General features: G+C 41.6%; 1 protein-coding gene across 1 annotated transcript in view; it reads right to left on the reverse strand.

Moving 5' to 3' along the window:
• Positions 1 to 1,056: 1,056 nt before the first annotated feature.
• The window catches only part of LOC309686580 (ethanolaminephosphotransferase 1-like), a gene marked incomplete at both ends in the record, with an annotated part of 61,084 nt that continues 43,319 nt past the window's right edge, over positions 1,057 to 18,821 (reverse strand). The window contains 4 exons of the mRNA XM_082499303.1: positions 1,057 to 1,122; positions 2,284 to 2,466; positions 6,331 to 6,511; positions 9,019 to 9,067. Of these exons, the coding sequence (XP_082355429.1) occupies positions 1,057 to 1,122; positions 2,284 to 2,466; positions 6,331 to 6,511; positions 9,019 to 9,067 (479 nt within the window). The remainder of the gene's footprint in view (positions 1,123 to 2,283; positions 2,467 to 6,330; positions 6,512 to 9,018; positions 9,068 to 18,821) is intronic.

Genomic DNA, 18,821 nt, shown 5'->3' on the forward strand with positions numbered 1-18,821 from the left:
AAGGGACGAAACTCAAATTCCTACTCCTTTCTCCAAGGCACGCAGAAAACCTACATATATTATAGATGAAGTGAGCAGTTCACATCTGCATGCAAACGTGTAATGTCTAGAAAAAGATTTTCTTGTCTCAATTCTTTTTCTTTTTTTGGTCATTATCTAAAACCACAAGAATTTGTTTCAAGTGCACAGGAAAATAATGATTTGCTTAGCCTTCTGCGCTCATAGATGAGGTTTGACTAGTTTTGCAGTGAAATATGACAATCTTCAAAGGTTTGTTGGCCAAATTAATTCTCAGCTGGTTACCTCTGTAGGATATATTGCTTGTTGCTACTGAAATATCAACAACGTGCTTGTTACCGTCTAGAAAATAAGCGTAAAGGCCAGTTCTGCTGTATAGACCCTGCGTTTCTGACACGTACAGGTCAGCCGAGACTCATCTTAATGCTGGGGGGAGTTGAAATCATAGGTTTTGAAAACACTTTGCTATGCCCATAGCTTTGTGAGCTCATTCTCTTTTCTCCACACATTCAATTGAGGTGAGGAAAAGACTGAATGTGCGTAAGCCCTTCAGGAGGTTGTACAGAAGGAATGAGTTGTCAGAAAATAAATATGGAAAATGAAGCAGGCCCAGATGTCTGAGGGGGAAGGATGCGCAGGGAGGGTTTGCATTGCCGGGGTCTCACTGGTGACTAGGCTGGGTGAAACCAGTACTGATTATAAACCATCAAGAATGTCATGTAACCCAGCATGGATTTATCCAGGCCTTTGGGCACAGTGGTGAGAAGGAGGAAGACAAAAGCCTCAGAGAGGCTGGTAACACGGCATTAATGAAGAGAATAAATATTAGCAGCAGAACAACTTGGGAAACACTTCTCTGCTGGACAGGGATCTTTGAGATGAAGCATCTTGCTGCATAGCTCATTGTCGCAGTGGTTCGGCTATCTGGACTATTCTATTCTTTGGTTATTTAAATCAGATTAATTCCAACTATTTATCACATCAGAAGAGTTGCGAATCTCCACGTCAAGTGTTACAGTCTGATCATAGGGCAGATGTTCATTCCTGGACGCGTTTCTTCAGGGAAAAGATGTAAATGTTCAAGTGCTCACTCAGCTGCCTCCCCTAAAGAGAAATCACGGAGATTAAGAAACCAGTTTTGTACGTGCTTCACAATTCACCGTCTCTCTTCTCCCGCTCAGAGAGGGGAGGACCCAACCACAGTCCTCATGTACTTGGGGACCTACTAGTACTTGGGCATCTACAAGTATTCAAGCAAGAGAGCTGTGGTCCTGCAGCCCACTGATGGGAAGTTAAGTTGCTGTGTACCACATTCACAGATGACGTACCATGATGGAGCTGAGCCCCCTTGGTCAACTGTGAATTTTGACCACATACTTCCATTCTGACCTCTGCTGTCTGGCCCATATTGGCGCTGGGGTAAAATCTACTACAACGCTGGTGTCTGCTGGCAAAAAGCTTCTTTCAAAGGCAGGAAGAAATATCCTTACATCCCAATGGTCTATCTTAAATAAAAAAATGCTGACCATTTCCCCGTGAAATGAGATCTTAGCCATGTGAGGTGTTTTATCTGAAAACAACCCCCCATTAAGACACTTTCCTGAGGATTATTTGACAATGCTCTTTAGAAAAGAGAGCATTAACTGAGATAAAATTAATTTAAGCAGTAATTCAGATGACAATAAATGACAAAACTGATATCTAGCAGACACAAAAATGCGCTGGTAAGACTGAATGAACTGGAAAACCATTCGTGTCTCCAGCTTGAGAAATGTTAATAGAGGGCCAAGACAAGATTAGAAACTGGGACAGCTATTTTTCTTGCAGATTGAAAGCAAAGTTAATCTTATTTTATGAATTCTATTCATTTTACCTTCCTATTTTTTCAGTCAAGTAACCTCAGGAAGAAGAAAGGTAAAAGGGGTTGGAGAATTCATGCCACATGGATTGACTGCTATATAAAAACAGTCCATACATACTCTGATTGTGATGGGTTTGAAGATGATATCACTCGGCTGCATTGGAATAATTCAAGTCACTGAAGTTGCTGCACGTGCAAAAAAAGCACTGCCTGCAGTAAACTTTTTTTAAAAAAATTTAGACTAAATAAAAAAATACACAGAAAAAAACCCCCATAACTAAACATTCAGCCTCCCAGGCACTGCCCCAACTTGGGTAGTGTAGAAACTGTTCTCAGACCCCATCCTACTCCCCGCCCCAGTGCAGCTCTCCCCTCCCGTGGCTGCTTCGGAGGCGCCCACTCACCACGCAGACCCCGAAGTGCACGTGGGCGGCCGTGACCAGGGCGGTGAGCACGGCCAGCACAGCTTCTTCCGTCCAGCCCAGTAGCCCGGAGATGGCTGCGTAGACCACCAGCGCCAGTGGGAAGAGGAACCAGTGGAAAAGCTCCGGCCGGGTACTGCTCATCTGGCAGATGATCACCTTGCACTGTCGGAGCAAAAGGCGCCAGGTGAGAAGTGCTGGGTCAGCCCAGGGGTCTAAGCAAAAGTACATCCATTTTGTTCTGCAGGATGCTTTCGATGAAGGGAAAACAAGGCTGGAGTTCCAAATGAGGCTTGTTCCTGGTGAGATGGCTGCTACAGATACACCTTTCTGCCTTATTGTCTGTGAGTCTTAAAGGACTTTATTACAAGTAATTTAAATTACACACTTCTTTTCTGGAGACGGTGTTTTGACACGCTCCACTTTACGAGCTGAAGCACATCTTCGCAAAAGGGGAGTGTGTTTGACACCTCATGCTTTCACAACGGCTCGTGAAGTTGTGATCCTGAATCAAATGTGCCACCACTTAATCACTGGGAGAGCGTACTGGTGGTTTAATCACATGGTGTGACAGAAATATATTCTGGTTCATTGTATAGAAGTCAGGCAAGGTGCTGTACACCACTTCCAAATCCTGTTTTTCTTTTCTAGCACTCCTTCATGTACTAAACCACCATTTTCCTGGCTCGATTATGGCAGTGGACTCCCTGGAGATGTAGCTGGGGGCCCAGGGAAAGGGATCCCACGCAGAACGGCAGAAAAAATGAATATGTGGTGCATTGTTTAACTGAAAGCAATTAGCTTAATTTTCCTGAGTTCTTGAAATGTAATGAGTTGAAGTTCAGATTTTTAAAACCAGTTAAGTGCACCAAAGTGTTTTACCTGGTTTATACTCCTTAAGAAATGTCTCATATACAGTATTCTCTTTATAAGAAAAGGAATTCAGGCACAGTTGAAATATTTTCTCGATTTAAGTTTCTATCAAAATTTAAATGTGGTTAAAAATAGATTTTATGTATCCTGAGAACAGTAGAAGAATGAAACCTTCATTCCCTGTGCAGTGCCTGAAATCCTATGATAGCAGCAGTAGGAGTCTGACCATAGGGAAAAAATACCGGCTTTACTGCCTGGTATGGAAGCTGAAGAACGCAAAAATAAACCATGAAAAAATAATTAACTTTCAATAATGCAAGAAGTAAGCATTTGTACCTAATGTAAATATTTTTGCTTATAATGCATTATCAGTATTGATTATGAATTTTTTGAGTAACACTAGTTTTATGAGTCCTTTGGGAATCATTCCAGAGGGTATCAGAAATTGCTAAAGCAATCTATATGCTGTAATATTTCTGGCTGAATAATTGCACCTGTCCAGAGGTTGGCTTTCACATTGTTTTAAACCATTATTACACCACGTTAAATACGGTACTTGATTTTTCATAAAGATTGCTTATTAACATCTGGAGCAATTCACCTCCAGTGTTCCACAGGACTGCAAAATGGACTATGCTCTGCGCTCCTCCCTCAATTCCTCATTCCCCCTCGTCCTGAAGCACTGACTCACGCTATAAGCAAGGCAAAAACATCTTTAGGAGGTGAAAGCGCTGGAGTCTGGAGAGGCAGACTGGAAAGAGAAGGGATTATGCCCTGTGCTTCTCCCTCCCCCTCGCCCACACCTTGCAATGCTACTCTAGCCCTCCTGAATTTAAACCTCTAGCAGCTGTGGTTTGTCCCCCAGGACAGGTCCTTAGTGTCTTCTCTCTTACTATCTCCCCTGGGAGGTTCCTCATGAAGCATCTCCTGAGTCTGAGCTGCCCCTGCTCGTCAGCCAGCCACCATGTCGGATACTGCGATCCCACAGTGGTGATGGATGAAGGTCCCCTCTGCCAGACCTGGACCCTCCACTCAAATATGTGTCTCTGAGGGCTTCCTAAGTCGGACTTGTGATGGTTGTGCTCCATGGTGATTTGCTCTGAACTGGATATTTCTGAGAGTTACCCTACAAGCAAGGTAACTACCCAGAAAGCAAGGTCTGAGCTTCTTGGCAAGACAGGTGGTCCCGCTGCCAGCTGTGGGGGTTGAGGAGAAATCCTCCTCTCACAGCTAAGCAAGCAACTTTTCTTTTTTAGGCCTTAGAGGCCTTTTTTACTTAGTTTAGCCAAAAATGCTGGAAATGGCCTGTCTTTCTGTCTGGTCCCAGGAGGCCATCGCCTTCCCTACTCATCCTGTCATTGAATGGGCACGAGGCCAGGTCAGAGACCAGGCGGCTAGTCCAAGGGATCTGCTGAGCAACTAAATGTGTTGTCAAAGGCATGAGAAGTTCAAGATACTGGCAGGTAGAGAAATGTGGGCTGCAGTTTGTGGTTTACAGAACAGATAATGGAAACCCAGCATGTCAGACTATCACAGAGAAGAAAAGCATTGCCCTGAGAAGCCTTGCCCTGATGCTGGAGGAAATGCGTGTGTATAAGGGACCAGAGAAGGTGAAGGGAAATACAGGCTTGTTTTTCACTTTTAAAATGTTATAAATTCCAACTAACACTCATACATTTTTAATGCTTGCTTTTAAAATGTTAAAAATTTCAACTAATGTGCATACATTTTTAATTCATGCGGGCCTCTAACGCTGCAGTAGATGTTTGGTAAAAGAACAAACAAGGCCTGAAGAATACGCATTGCACTCCATGCCTGATAAACTGCAGTCTAGAAACTTCTGGTTTGCCATACTATTTTTCTTCTGCAAGCGTCCTGCCACAATTGCTCTCAGTTGGTTAAGACGTATGTGCAGAACCTGCCGTCTGCCAAACTCTGAAAGCAACTTTCCCCACTGGTATGAAATAATTGTATTCCTCATTTAGGAATCTAAACTGTTCTCTTAAGAATAAGGGGTAGATTAGCTAATGAAAAAGGCACACAGCAAAAATTATACATCTGAAAAGAACGTAACTTTTGTGAAATTAAGTCCTTACAGTGGAACTGTTTGATTTGTGACCCTCAGAAACAGACATTGATAGGATACATCTAACAAACATCACAATTATGATTTCTTTTCCATTCCCGAATCCAAATTTCTAGCGGGGTTATGCTTTCTCTTTTAAAATCCTGCATTTTCCAAGATCTCTCTCATAATGCAAGGCACTTCAATACTTCCACTTTTTAAACTGGATGTAGCATTGCTCAGTGACGCAATTTTAGATGGCGTTGGAGACTATCTTCCTAAAATGACACTAGTCGCTGTCTTTTAGGGTATTTTATCATTAACTGGAGGAATGCCTCTCTACTTGGCTGCAGTTCCCCCGCCTCTCTCCTGGCAAAAAGAGAGGCAGAGGGCCTCCTCCAGAGAAGAAAGCCCTGGGTTAGCTGCAGTGCTCAGTGTTACCGTCTGGCTGCCCTTGTTATTACTTCACCGAGGTTTATGTTGCCTCACAGGCATTAAAAGGGGTAAATTCATCATAATGATGTGGTAGAGGAGAAGCTAATCTGTGGGCAGGGAGACATCGCAAGGCCCCTGCTCCTCTTTATGTCTTTTCCTAAAAAATGCTTATTCCGAACAGGGATAGGAAAATGTGGGATTGGCTGAGCTGTAGGATACAGGAATGCATGTACCACACTAATGGGCTCAACAGCAAGTAAAGGCTACAGCCCCCCTACTCTTGCTGGTAAATAGATGCTTGTGTTGAGCTTTCTTTTACTTTAGATATGCCCCCAGTCCTGCCTATGCGTTGGGGAATATCTGTTATCTTTCTGGAAGTAAGGTCTCCCCAGGGCTGTTCAAAAACTCCCCGGAAAAAAAAAAAAAAAAAAAAAAAGGACCCTCATAAAAATGTGATTCTGTAGTAGAGTAGGTATTGCGGTACTGTAAGTGTCCAGACAAGTGCTGTGGTGTATTTCTATACACAAAAGGGTTACACAGAGGTAGAGGAGCAGTGTGATTCTGCTGTTTTAACTACAGTTTCTGTTCCCTTCTGTATATTCACATAAAAACAGAAAGCTATCGCTAAATAATACCACCACCACAAACATACTTACAATAACGTTTGAGAAAGCAACCCCAACCATCCATAAAAACAATCGTGGTTGCTTTGCTAATATGTTGCCTGGAGATAAAACCACCCAGACTGTAAGAAGAATGAACAGCAACAGAGGTGACACAAGAGGTAGAAGTCCTTCATACAAAGAATCATTCTTCAGTGTTTTCTTTAAATGTGCTCTGTAAATAAATACAACAATTTTATAGAGTAAGAAAATGTATCCATTCTATTTCTGCACAGTAACTTCAAACTCCGGCCTAAACACAGCCCGAGAATTCATCTTGGAACACAACTACCTGTGCAAATGTGCTAGATACCCAGACATTTTATGAGCAATTGTAGGCTACCCAAGTAACATTTGTTTCTGGGATAAAATTACATAGTTTTATTCACATAGCTTCTGGTCAACTTCACCAGCTCGTCATTACACACAGAGCAAGCTGCAGTAGCTCTGTTGTTGTAGTTGTCATCCAACTGCACAGCACGCAGGCTTGCGGTGAATTCAAAATATATATTTTTTAGAGGATGAGACTTCTGACACGAGGCATGAAATTACTTCAGCCAATACAGCCCATGTTTTCAGTGGCAACACATGGCTGGCAGGCATTGCTGTTGGTTAGGTTTAGAGGTGATGCTGCTAGACAGTCCTGCACCGTTTCCAAAGTACAGCCTAACAGGGGGACTTTTTGTGCTAATTAGAGAACAGGAAAATTAATGATGTATTGTGTTTTCTTGGATATTTTAAGCTGTCTTTTAAAGGTTGTACTATTAAAGGTAGTAAATGACTATTTTCTGTCAGCTAGGAAAAATGTAACTGTAAGATCAAAAGCTTTTGCATCTATCTTGCATCTTTCTTACTTGGACAAAGCTAATTGAGAGGTTATAAAAGGAGTGGGAGGTTTAATTTACTAAATTCACTATCATTAAACCATTTCTTGGTACCAATAGTTCAGAAGAGCAATTCTATGTTTGAAGTGGAGTGGGAAATGTCCTGGTTTAAATCTCTGAACATTTATTTTTAAAGAAACAGCTAGACAAAAATCCAATAAATACCTTTCTCATTCCAAAAAATAATTTTCTCCTGATAAAATAACAACTGAGAACAGGCAGCAGGATAAAGAAAGAGAGGAGACTATTGGAAAACTCAAATTCCTTATCACCAAATAGCTTGTGTGTGCATCCTTCAAGCAACCCTGACAGGATGTTTAGAACTACTGTGCTCTTCTGTTCAGAGGAACGATAAACCCACCGGAAGGCTTGAGAGAAACTATATCAAATGGTGACTTGAAAAGGGAAACACTAAACAGAAGTCCTGACGTGAGAGAAAAGAAAGCAAAAACCTAAACGTTCATTGGGGCCAATGATGCTACTGCCAGGAACTGACGTGCCCAAGGCGCTGTCCTCCTTCTCCCAGTCTTCCCCGAACCAGAGTCCCTTGCACCACTGGTCCCCAGCCCTCTCCTGCTGCTGCTCCCCTCACCCTGCCCCAAAGCCCAGCCTTTCCATGGGTCTGCTTTTCCAGAGTACATGAATTGTAGTAAGGAAATGTTCATTTCTTTGCAAGAAGTGATAGGACAAGAGGAAAAAGCCTCAAGCTGCGCCAGGGGAGGTTTAGGGTGGATATTAGGAAAAGTTTCTTCACTGAAAGGGTTATCAAGCATTGGAAAAGGCTACACGGGGAAGTGGTGGAGTCACCATCCCCAGAGGTATTTAAAAGATGGGTAGATGTACTGCTGAGGGACATGGTTTAGTGGTAGACATGGTAGTGTTAGGTTTACGGTTGGACTCAATGATCATAAATGTCTTTTCCAACCTAAATTATTCTATGATTCTGTGACTCCTCAGCCTTTCCTGCCCCACACTTCCTGCCCCTCTGCTCTTCCTGCCCCAAACTCAGGGCTATTCATGCTTTTATTAACTATGCTGAGTACTGTGACATGAAAAGGGCTGTGCGGGAGCGATGAGTTATTGTCTTATAGTATCTCCAAAATTTAAATGTTAATACTAATTTCCACTAATTCCTGAAGACAGGCAGTGACAATCCCTCCTCCAGGACACTTAGGATCTGAGAGACCTGATGTGACAGAAGAGTGAAATGAGCTAGGAAATAGTAGGGGAAGGCAGGCAGCATTCATAAAAATAGGCCGTCAGAGTATAAACTAACCGTGTACAAAATTCCTAGGTGGAGTAAGCCAACTCTTAGATGTAATCACAGCTTGGCACCTGCCTAGCCTGTATCTGATGGCAATTATCTGCAGACTTCATCATAGAGAGGAGAGTTTTACAGAAGGATCTGGAAGACAATGAAGTACTTCATGGCGTGCGGGATGATCAGCTACGGAATTTTACCTCGCGCAGGTAGAAGTTACAAATCACATTCAACTGCAAATAAAATGCAGTGTTTATAACTACAGAGCTTTCATTAATTTGCTATGCAGGACCAGTGTGAGACTGCCTGGAGAAAGGCAAGGGAACGGAAAAGGAGAGCAGTTGTAACCATGGAAAAGAAATCAGTCAGATTCTCAAAACTGACCAGGAAAACCTTTTACTACATTATCAGGAGAGCATCTGGCTGAAAGAAGCTAGGCGACTTCAAGCATTACATTTATATCTCAAGTGAGGAAACCGTTAAATATACACAATTAAATGGGAGGGGATAGAACTCATTTAACATTAATTAACTTACCTGTGAATGTTGTACAGTGTTTGTGGAAATGAAAGAAATAAACTGAAGCCTGGAAGAGAAAAAGATTCATATGTAATGATTTACAGTCCTGCTACATTGATGACCTCAGAGTTTTCTCATATAACAGAGCTGGTGTGCTATTTTAAAAATGACTTGATATTCCTCTACTCATTACAGGATACGAACGGAGTTGGGAGGCTTTAGGCAATAATAAAACCTTCCTTATTCTTTGAAATGTTAGCTGCTAGAAATAGTTGCTGTTACAGACTTTCTTGTGCAATGAGTGAGAAGAGCAGGAAGATTTTTAAAAAGGATAATGTAGTTAGTAGGTAGGATGTGTTATTTGCCATACAGGTTCCTCTGCTGGACCCAGGAAAGATCACGGCCCCATTTTGCATGAGCTGCTCTCTGTTCACGTAGAAAAAACCCAAGTCTGACACCAAAAGCTTTGCAATGGAATATATAAAGTCAATTAAACTCAACCAGCGCTGCCCCCATGGCTGGGTAAATAACAGGTTTATAGTTCAGTATACTAAGGTCCAACTAATGATCTGCTTTGCTGATACAACAGCTGAAATGAATTCATTTTCATTCTATGGCCCTCATTTGAATGAGTGAGGGGTTTTACTGTGTTTTTTTTGTTTTTTTTTAAATACAGCTGTGACCTTTCTGGAGCTCAGCTTTAACCCACAAAGGACAAGGAATTCGCCTTTGCTAATGCTTCTGTCTGCATTGCTGCTGGCATTACCAGCTGCCTGAAGGCTCAGTTGTACCCCATCTAACACCCACATCCCAAATACGTTGGCCCACCCAAGGGTCAAAGAAGACCTCCAGCAAGAAGTGGCAGTTCAAAGTTTAAACAAAAAAGCAAGAGTATTAGTGAGCCTAACTGGTGAAAATATATATAATCATTTTTTAATCTGCGACACCCATTTGCCATGCATTTCCCTGCAGAGCTCTTTGGGTTTGGTTTGGGTTTTTTCCCAGCTTTCTGTGCATCAAGGGCTTTTTTTTCCCTGGTCTGTTTGCTGCTTGCAGATTGCTCTGGGCAGAATATTTCTGCCCAGCTTTTATATTATAAGGCACGAGGATTAGTTTTGATGCACTAAATTCATACATAATTCCTGTTTTGTTATGGGCAAGAAAAGCACTTTGATGTTGTAAACCTTCTGGTTTTACCTTCAAAAAAACATCTCATTTACAAAACACACTGTACTGTTTGTACAGAAGAGTAGCAAAATTTAATCTCATTATTAGAAATGGGGAAAAATAAGAATGAGCAGAGGAAAGAACTTATTTCAGATTACTTTGTACTGGGACTAATGTGGCACAGCAGACTCTCAAGAAATTTCAGTGTTTACCCTTCAGTCCTCATCAAAGACATACTCAAGTGTTTAGCGTGCTCTGGCCAGAGTGGCAACTCAAGAGAATGAAAACTAAAAAAGCAGAAATAGGGAGATCAGGATTGTTAGAAAACAGAAGGAAAAAGGAACGCAGTGGATAATCTATTTCTTCTGTCTTTCTGATTATCTTTTAAAGAGGAGGAAACAAAGAACTGGGAAAAAAAGAATATTCAGCTTGCAAATAATTTCAGGTATTGCATTTTTACATGTTTACTCCTTGGTTTTGCTTTCTAAAACAAACAAGATAAAGGGCTCTGCTTCTTTACCGTAACAGAAGATCTGTATCAAACAGCAGAAGGATGTGCAATTGAAGTAATAGCCCAACTATTCTGTAAATATATTTCTAAAATTCACAAGCTTAGTGCCTTCAGAATGATCTGTGTTTAATGTGCGCTCCGGTTAGCTATGTTTTCTATTAGGCAGGGAGGGCTAGTTCAATAAAATCTTGAGTTACGTACAGCAGTTCCAACATCTGTATCACATTAGAGCAGACATGAGACAAAACATTGACTCTTGAGGTTAAATCTAAATTTCCTGCTGCAATCCTGAAGGTTGATTTGTTAGGAGAAAAGCAACCGAGAGGAACAGAAATAGAGACTAGAACTAGAAATAGAATTCAAAGAGCAATGGCTGCCAACAATTTGTTATTTTTATGAAGTGCCATTTTAGTTAGAAATAACACACTGACCACAAACAATCCCCCAGCTAGCTAAAAGCCACCTTCCGAATGGGGCAGTTACACCAGTGACTCATCTGTATCTTTATACAGCTTTTTACACAGCTTCAGCAGCGCGAGAGCTGAGGATGCGGTAGGGAAGGCAAAGGGTGTTCCCCTGTTTCTTCTGGGATTTTCAAAATTCCATCATTTCCTACAATATGTTGCTTTCCCATCTTTTTTTAGCTAAGGAGGCCTGGCTTGGGGGCTGCTTTTGGTACTCATTAAGTCTGCTTTTTAATTGGCATTAAGGATCCCTTTGTGCCCAGGAGCTAAACTGCTTCCGCATAGCTGCCATTCCCTGCTGGTCCGGGGAACAAAAGGTGCAGCCTGGAAAGCAAAGCCACTGCTGCCTCTCCTCTCTGGCGCTCAGCCACCCAGGCACTGCCCAAGTGATGATGATGGAGCTTTTCTTTCTTTCTTTATTTGTTTATTTATGTCCTAAAAGCACAGATTTTATTTTAAAATCATCAAGAAAACCAGTTTAGTGTACCAGACATTTTTGACGCGTTGCAGAAAATAGAACTCATCAAGTGTTTTTTAGAAGTATGACTGCCGTTCCAGTGGTTTTTAATTTCTCCTTTAATATTTCCCCCCATTTTCCAGCTGATTTAAATTCTGAGACCCAACTGTAAGAACACAGGCCAGTCTTAAAGGCAGAAATACTAAAGCACAGATGGGTGGCGCAGATACGCACGAGGAATTCTTGTGTCACGCTAGGCTGAAGGTATCAAGCCCAAATCCTCGGATTTAGGTACAATCCTATGGTCAGTCCTCTGCCTTGCACTATCCTGACTCCCTTTTCAGAGAAATAGGCATTTGCAAAGCTCTTTATCAGGAATTATTTTGTCTATATTAAAAAACAAACAAACAAACAAAAAGCAATAAATTCAAGAATTCAGGATTAGAGACATGTCAGAAATGAAGGTACATCTTCTTTTCCAAATATATACACACATACACATATAAACATACAGATACATACACATACAGGCATATATATTTTTATATATACATGTGTGTAAAAGGGATCAAAAGGATAATTCCAATCACTTCGAGTGACAACTTTAGATTTCATTCAGTGCTTCAAATTCAGTTCCAAAACACTATGATGTTACTTGTGTCACATTGCTGAATGATTATTTTTTAAAAATAAAAAGCTAGCAAGTGATGGATACCACAGTAGATTTGTCCCCTGTGTTAGTCTAGACTAACAGTAATGTACTTAGTTTTGTTTACATGAGGGCATTGTAAATTGCGCCCTAAAGACTACTGAAGACCTGCAGACAGCCAGGTTATGTTTCTGTGACACACTGCAGTTACTTAGTGTGGCTGCTGTACCTGAGTTAATTTAGGCATTTCTGCAAAATGCAGACTTGCTTGTTGTAGAGAAAGAGAGGTTACGGCCAGAAAAGAACTGCTGATGCTACTGTCAGTTCTGGAAAACGCTATTTCAGTAACCAACAGAAGAGCCCCACGCTGGTGTGCAGACAGAGCTAAAAAGCCTATTGCAGGTAGCCAGGTTCCTCAGTACATCAAACTTCACAGACTGTAAACACCGCTAAATAAAGAAGCAATTCCAAGTAGGTAGCTAAGACACCTAAACTACTATTTTTTAATGAATTATACTGCTTCAGAGGAAGAACAATGTTTATCTTGGCTGTTTATCTTCTCCCCACCTTTGCTACCATAAATCACATTTGATGGTAAGTTCCTGGCAAGTGCACTGTCCTAAGAAAAGCATTGAAATGTTACCTGTTAAGAATAAACTCTTCCTGACAGTTAAAAGTTAAAAAATAAGACAGTGCAATACAGGGATTCAATTTTAGGTGAACGCAGCACTGGAAACTGTAGGAATATGGTCAGGAAAGTACCCTTCCGTCCCCCTGTGCTTCCCCCGAAACAAGACTCCCCAGGAGCAGCGAAACATCCTCCCACTTGGGAGGCAGTGAGGGGGGTCTGTGCAGACCTTCTCCTGGGCATACGGCAGAAGACGAGCTCTGTAAAAATCAACTCTCTAACAGTAGGCAGTTGTAGTTGCATTTCAGCCTACCAATGAAATATGATCACCCTCCTCTCATTCTTCAATTGTCCACACCTCCACATGGCCTTCTTCAGTGTACTGCTTGGCCTTTCCAGCTCTAGCTTAATAGTTCATCATAGTCAATGCTTGCTTTGAAGAAATGGGATGTCAAATACATCTTTTACCTTTCTTTGCCACTAGATGAGAAAATTAGGATTAAACATATTTAGGCCTCAATATTAGCTTGGAAAAATCTTTAAATACTTTTTCCATGTTGGGTTTTTTTCCCAAATTTATTCCACATTTAGAGCAGCTAGATACATGAAAATATCTTAACGCAGTCAATGTTTAGCACACTGATTAATGCCTGAAAGCAGGCTTCATCTAAAGGTGAGCATGCAGAAGCACTTGTAACTGGAACAGCAGCTTTTTATAGAAGAGTGTGATTTTCTCAGGCATGCCTTGAGAAGACAACTCTTTTAATTGGTTGTGCAAACAGATAATTGCCTACTGAGCTGTCCATTAACTATAAATTATGTTTTATTATTATATAAAATGGCAAACTTAGAACCCCTTAGTAATGAAAAAAACTTTAGAAAATTAGTATATAATTTTCAGATTTAGTTGAGCCTGTAAAGTCTGAATACATTAAGCAATTTAAGGATGGAAGAAAAATACACCCAAACAGATCTACACAGTATGAAACAGGGATTAAGAGCACAGTGTAAACATGAGCACTGTCTTCACACACAAAGTTGATGTACATTTTGGGTGTTTAGCATCTAAGATACTTCTTGAGTACAAAGATGGTAAAGGGATGCATTTATCAGGCTTGTTGACTTTATAGCTTATTTTCAGTGTCTAAGGAAGTACACACTGCATTTATCTCCCTTGAACTGAGCTGTAGGCTAACAATTAGCATTTGGAGGGATTTATTGTAGACTGTGAAATTAGTTTATGGATGTAGATGCTTCTTTCATGTAGTCCTGTTCACACAGCATGTCCTCATCATTCTCTTCTTCTGGGCACAGCAAGAATCAGAGAAAAGGTGCCTTTATTTGACTAGCCCAGGCTGGCTCCCAGAAGGACTCCGCCAGGTGAGCTCCCTTGTTAGACTTTCTGCTGGGGCTCCCACTGCCCATGAAATGACTCCTTACAGATAACACCACTGAACTCAGGCCCACTTGCGATTAGCATCCCGTGACACTGCTCTACCTCTGGCCTTCAGTGCTCTGGTTTTCTGGGTTACTGTTCTGACTGGTTCAGACGACTTACTCCAAACATGAACTCATTGGCTTCTTATATATATCTCTAGTGACAGGTGAGTATTTCACACCCTTTACTCCAACGAAGTCTCATACAATCTGTCACAACAATGCTTTAATAAATGTTAAATGGTTGACAGACATGTAGAAGCCAACTCACATTACCCACCCTTTTCAAACAAAGCTAGTCAAGGCCTGTAGGAGTGATAACATTTTGAAAACATCACTTAATGTTTCATCTTTCCACTGCCCATCAGCAAGGCAGAACCATCAGCCACTTTGCAATGGGAACTATAGGAAAGCACTACAGAATGACTTATGAGGCAGAAACAATTTATAAGTAATATATGCAAATAAGAAAAATTCCTTCCACTGTCAGAAATGCACTTGAGTTGACTTTGTGATTGCTGTTTTGCTTTGCTGTAAAAAGACCCTGATATCTTGCTACGGAGGCTCACAGGATCACAAGTTTTCCAAGACCAGTATGAGAGAGCGGGCTGCTCACGCAGCAGCAGCTCCCTGGAGCAAAGGTTGAGGACCACGTTCAGATTGCTCCAGCCAAAAGAAATCTGCCTGCCTGCTGTGGTGCAGATATGCCGCATGGATTTATAGGACATAAATGTCCTGCTACGGATTAGTCTTAAGGACTTCCAGAGATACTCAAACATAAAATTATGGGTACTTTTCTACTTTAACACAGATAGGGACAAAAAAAAATAAAATCCATTCTTAACCAAAGAAATGTGAGTGTCAGACCGTGGCTGTTTCACCATGGCCTTCTAAACATTTTGTGACACTGAAAAAAGGGCAGACTGTTGTATAATTATGCGCCACATGGACTTCTTTGTCCTCCTTTGATACATAGGATACAGGACACAGTTTAAGGACAAGGCACTGTTTTAGATGTTTAACTGTTCTTTCCCACTATGACAGAATTCAAATACTTGGTACATTTCAAAAGTTGCAGCTTGGTCTCATCATTAGATTTTTTTCTGCTATTATGTTTTCATTTATGTATTTATTCCCTGTTTTATATACTTTAGTAGCTCAGAGAAGGAGTGAACCTCAAGGAACACACACTCTACAAAAGTCAGCACAGAACCCAATCCAACACACATCATAGGAAAAAATTCCGAATGCTTTGGCCCCATCTCGAAAAGAAAGTCCAAGTTTCAGATCTCTGACAGATGTTAGTGCTCCATTCACATTTCATGTTCAAACCTGTACTTTGAAAATTTGTCCCAGCTTTGACACAAGCTTCAGTAGCCAGATCTGGGCACTCTTCACCAGATACAGCGGACTCCAGTGTGCCACCACATCTGGATTACAGAACCCTCTGCCCCATGTGCCATACGCTGATGAAGTACAACATAACCCCTCCATCCATTAGTGGTCATTTAACCACAAAGCCTGTTCTTGGGGTTACAATTAATACTGAGGAGGAGGAGGAGCAGGAATCTTTCTGTGCATCCAGAAGTTATTTTTCCAACCTGGCTTCCTAAAGAATGAAGCTGATGTGATAAAGCTTTGCCTGTTTCTCTGCATCCCACCATAACTTCTGGGCCCTCTGGTCAATTCTGAACAAATAGATCGAAAGACATTTCCTGTATGATGCATGGAAATGAACAATCATGTAGAGCAAAACAGACATATAAATGTCTCCAGTGAAGAGAGGGTTGCAGCCTGAACTCAAATTTTATTAGACATTGCAAAGTCCACCTCAGAAAGAGCAAGTATGAATGTCCCAAGAATGGGAAATGCTTCATTCAGAACAGGCACCTATTACAGGTCATTTAATTTCAATGTGAGACAGAAACCATCATCAATTAGTAATGCTGCTCCCTGAATTACTGATGTTTACCTGTCAGTGAAAATCTTCTTATGAAGTCTACAGCATCATTTGTGGTATTAGACTTTATGTGGGGAATTGACAGTTTTAAAATGCTTATTGTAAATATTTTATATTGTTCCCAACCTGATAGCACAGTGACAGGGAACGCTAGACATTCAAGATACCCTAGAGGGGTGAAAATAAATGATAGCTCTCAGCCCAGTGCTGCCCTTTGAAGAGACCCTAGTTAGCCAGATAAAGCTATGGGACAATTGTGGTTAAATCCCAAGAGAACTTTGGGACTGTCATTCACAGGAGCCTTGCTGAGAGCAGAAGTAATTAGTTCCAGCTGAGCACACAGGCACATAATTTTAGAAAGGTCTGGCTACTATCACGCTAGGAGAGAAAAAGCATTTCTGCCTAGAAGCCAGGACAAGATACTCTGGAAATGGGAAAATGGCCGCCTTCGTTTGGTTGGTGTTCAGCTCGGTGTGTGTTTTAGAGCTGCAGGATGGAATTGCATTCACTGCCTGTGAAAACTGTGGGTTTCTGTTTGCTGGCTGGCTGAAAAAATCCCATAAAATACCATGCAAAACTTTCTCCGCTTCACAGGGGAGTCCTCCGAGGTCACTGCTTAGCAGGCCAAGGCTTGGCCTTCCTACAGGTGTTCACAGTGTGCTAGACAGTTCCCAGGGACATATGTAAAGCCCTCTCTTTGGAGGTTTTCCTGAAACATCTAATCTAAACACTGGTATTGCTGCACTTTTATGTATATCTTTGTGTGTTCTGGCACCTGATAAAAATTCCATTATTTTCAGCGAGTGAGTGTCACCTGGTGATACCACAGCTTCCTATGAGGAGGTGCTTTTGCAGAGTTCATCCTTAGGTTATACGTGGGCTTTTTTTCTCCCCCCACTCCCCCCCCCCCCCCCCCCGAAATTGCAGGAAAAATATCTGAAAAACTCCACTCTTCTGCATCTCATTTGGATTTCTTCCACTACAGAAGGTACTAGCTAAAGCCCAGCTGTTCTCAGAGAAGTGACGGCCCAGCAGCTGAACTCCTGTTGTGTACAGAACAGTAAGAGCACAAAACGACATGCAAAACCGCTGCCAAGTATTGATGGAGCAGCTACAGGTTCATTCTTAGATGGACCACTAGTGACTACTAAATGCCATCAGATGGTTAAGGACAGCCAGTTACAGTTTAATGGCTCCTCTCAGGGTCCTGGGAAACTAACTTGTAAAAAGAAACAGAGGCCAACTACAACCCTTTGCTTTTTAACTAGCCACAAAGGCATTTAACTGAGCATGCCAGAGAGTGGGCTCTCTGATACAAATGGATCTGCCTGAGCAAGACACACTTGCTGCAGCCTCTCTAAGGGAGAGAATAATTTAATCTTCCTGGCTGCTCGGCCCTTGGCGTAGGTCAGACCGATACTTTTTCTGCAGTCACAGTGGGGTCCTGCAATTTGCTGCAAGCTTCTGAAAACTTTATACATCCATATCCAGTGCACGCAGGTTATCCAATGATAACAACCTCAATCACTATTGCTGAGCTGAGATTCAAACCTGTGGTAAAACAGCAGTGCTTTCTGGATCAGCGTGATCCTGAGCGGAAGGATTCTGGTTTTTTAATATTTAAGTTTGGTGTCTGTTTTTAAGAGCTTTACTAAGCACTGTGACAACTTTGTAATATAGAGTCAACCAAGATCATTTCTTGAATATTTTAAACCCATATTTAACTATAATTAAGATGCAAAAGTTGCCCTATTAATGGCATTGTGGATAGTGTGGAAGAGACAATGTTTTTAAAGAAATCTGTTGGCTCTTACTTATGCCTACTCTGCTTGCGACAATGATGGAAGAAGTACTCAATTCTCTGCTCACAGATCCATTCATGCAAGTGTACCACATGAGGCAGAAGCAGTACTTCTTTCTAATGCTAATGGAATAGTCCATCAAACCTTGCTTTCCAGCTGTTTTTGGTAGAGTATGAGAAAGGATGCTTGCTTCTGCAGATTTGATGGCATTGACATGCTTCCCTACCACAAACCTGGCTAATATGTTGAACAGTTTGAATTAAACCTTCATCCATGGCTTCCCAAGCACAAGGGAAGCCATCAGTGTACTCGCTGAACGGGCTGTCACATGCCTTAGTGACAGGAATGAAAGCAGCGATGTGGGTAGCACAGAAGGAGCATGTTCAATGGACCACCCCATGCTGGCACTTAACGTCAACGCAGGCCTAACCTGTCACATCTGGGCGAGCCAACATCCATCTCTCCTGGACTTGCGGTGCTCCTTCCAGTGCACAAGTCGTTCCCTATCCCTTAGTGCCCTGCCAGCCACCAGAGGGCATGGTATAGCTACACCTCTGTCACGCTGAATAATCCGGACACTACTGAAAATGCAACCATTTTTTCCTCTTCCTTTTTTTCTTTTCCTCAGAATGCCTAAAATGCATCTGATAAACCAAAAACAACAACAACAAAAAAAAAACACAAAAAAACCCACAAAAATAAAAACAAAACAAACAAAAAAAAACCAAACACACACACACACACAC

The sequence above is a fragment of the Vanellus vanellus genome (genome assembly GCF_965231255.1).
Source record: "Vanellus vanellus genome assembly, chromosome: 2".
Classification (NCBI taxonomy): Eukaryota; Metazoa; Chordata; class Aves; order Charadriiformes; family Charadriidae; genus Vanellus; species Vanellus vanellus.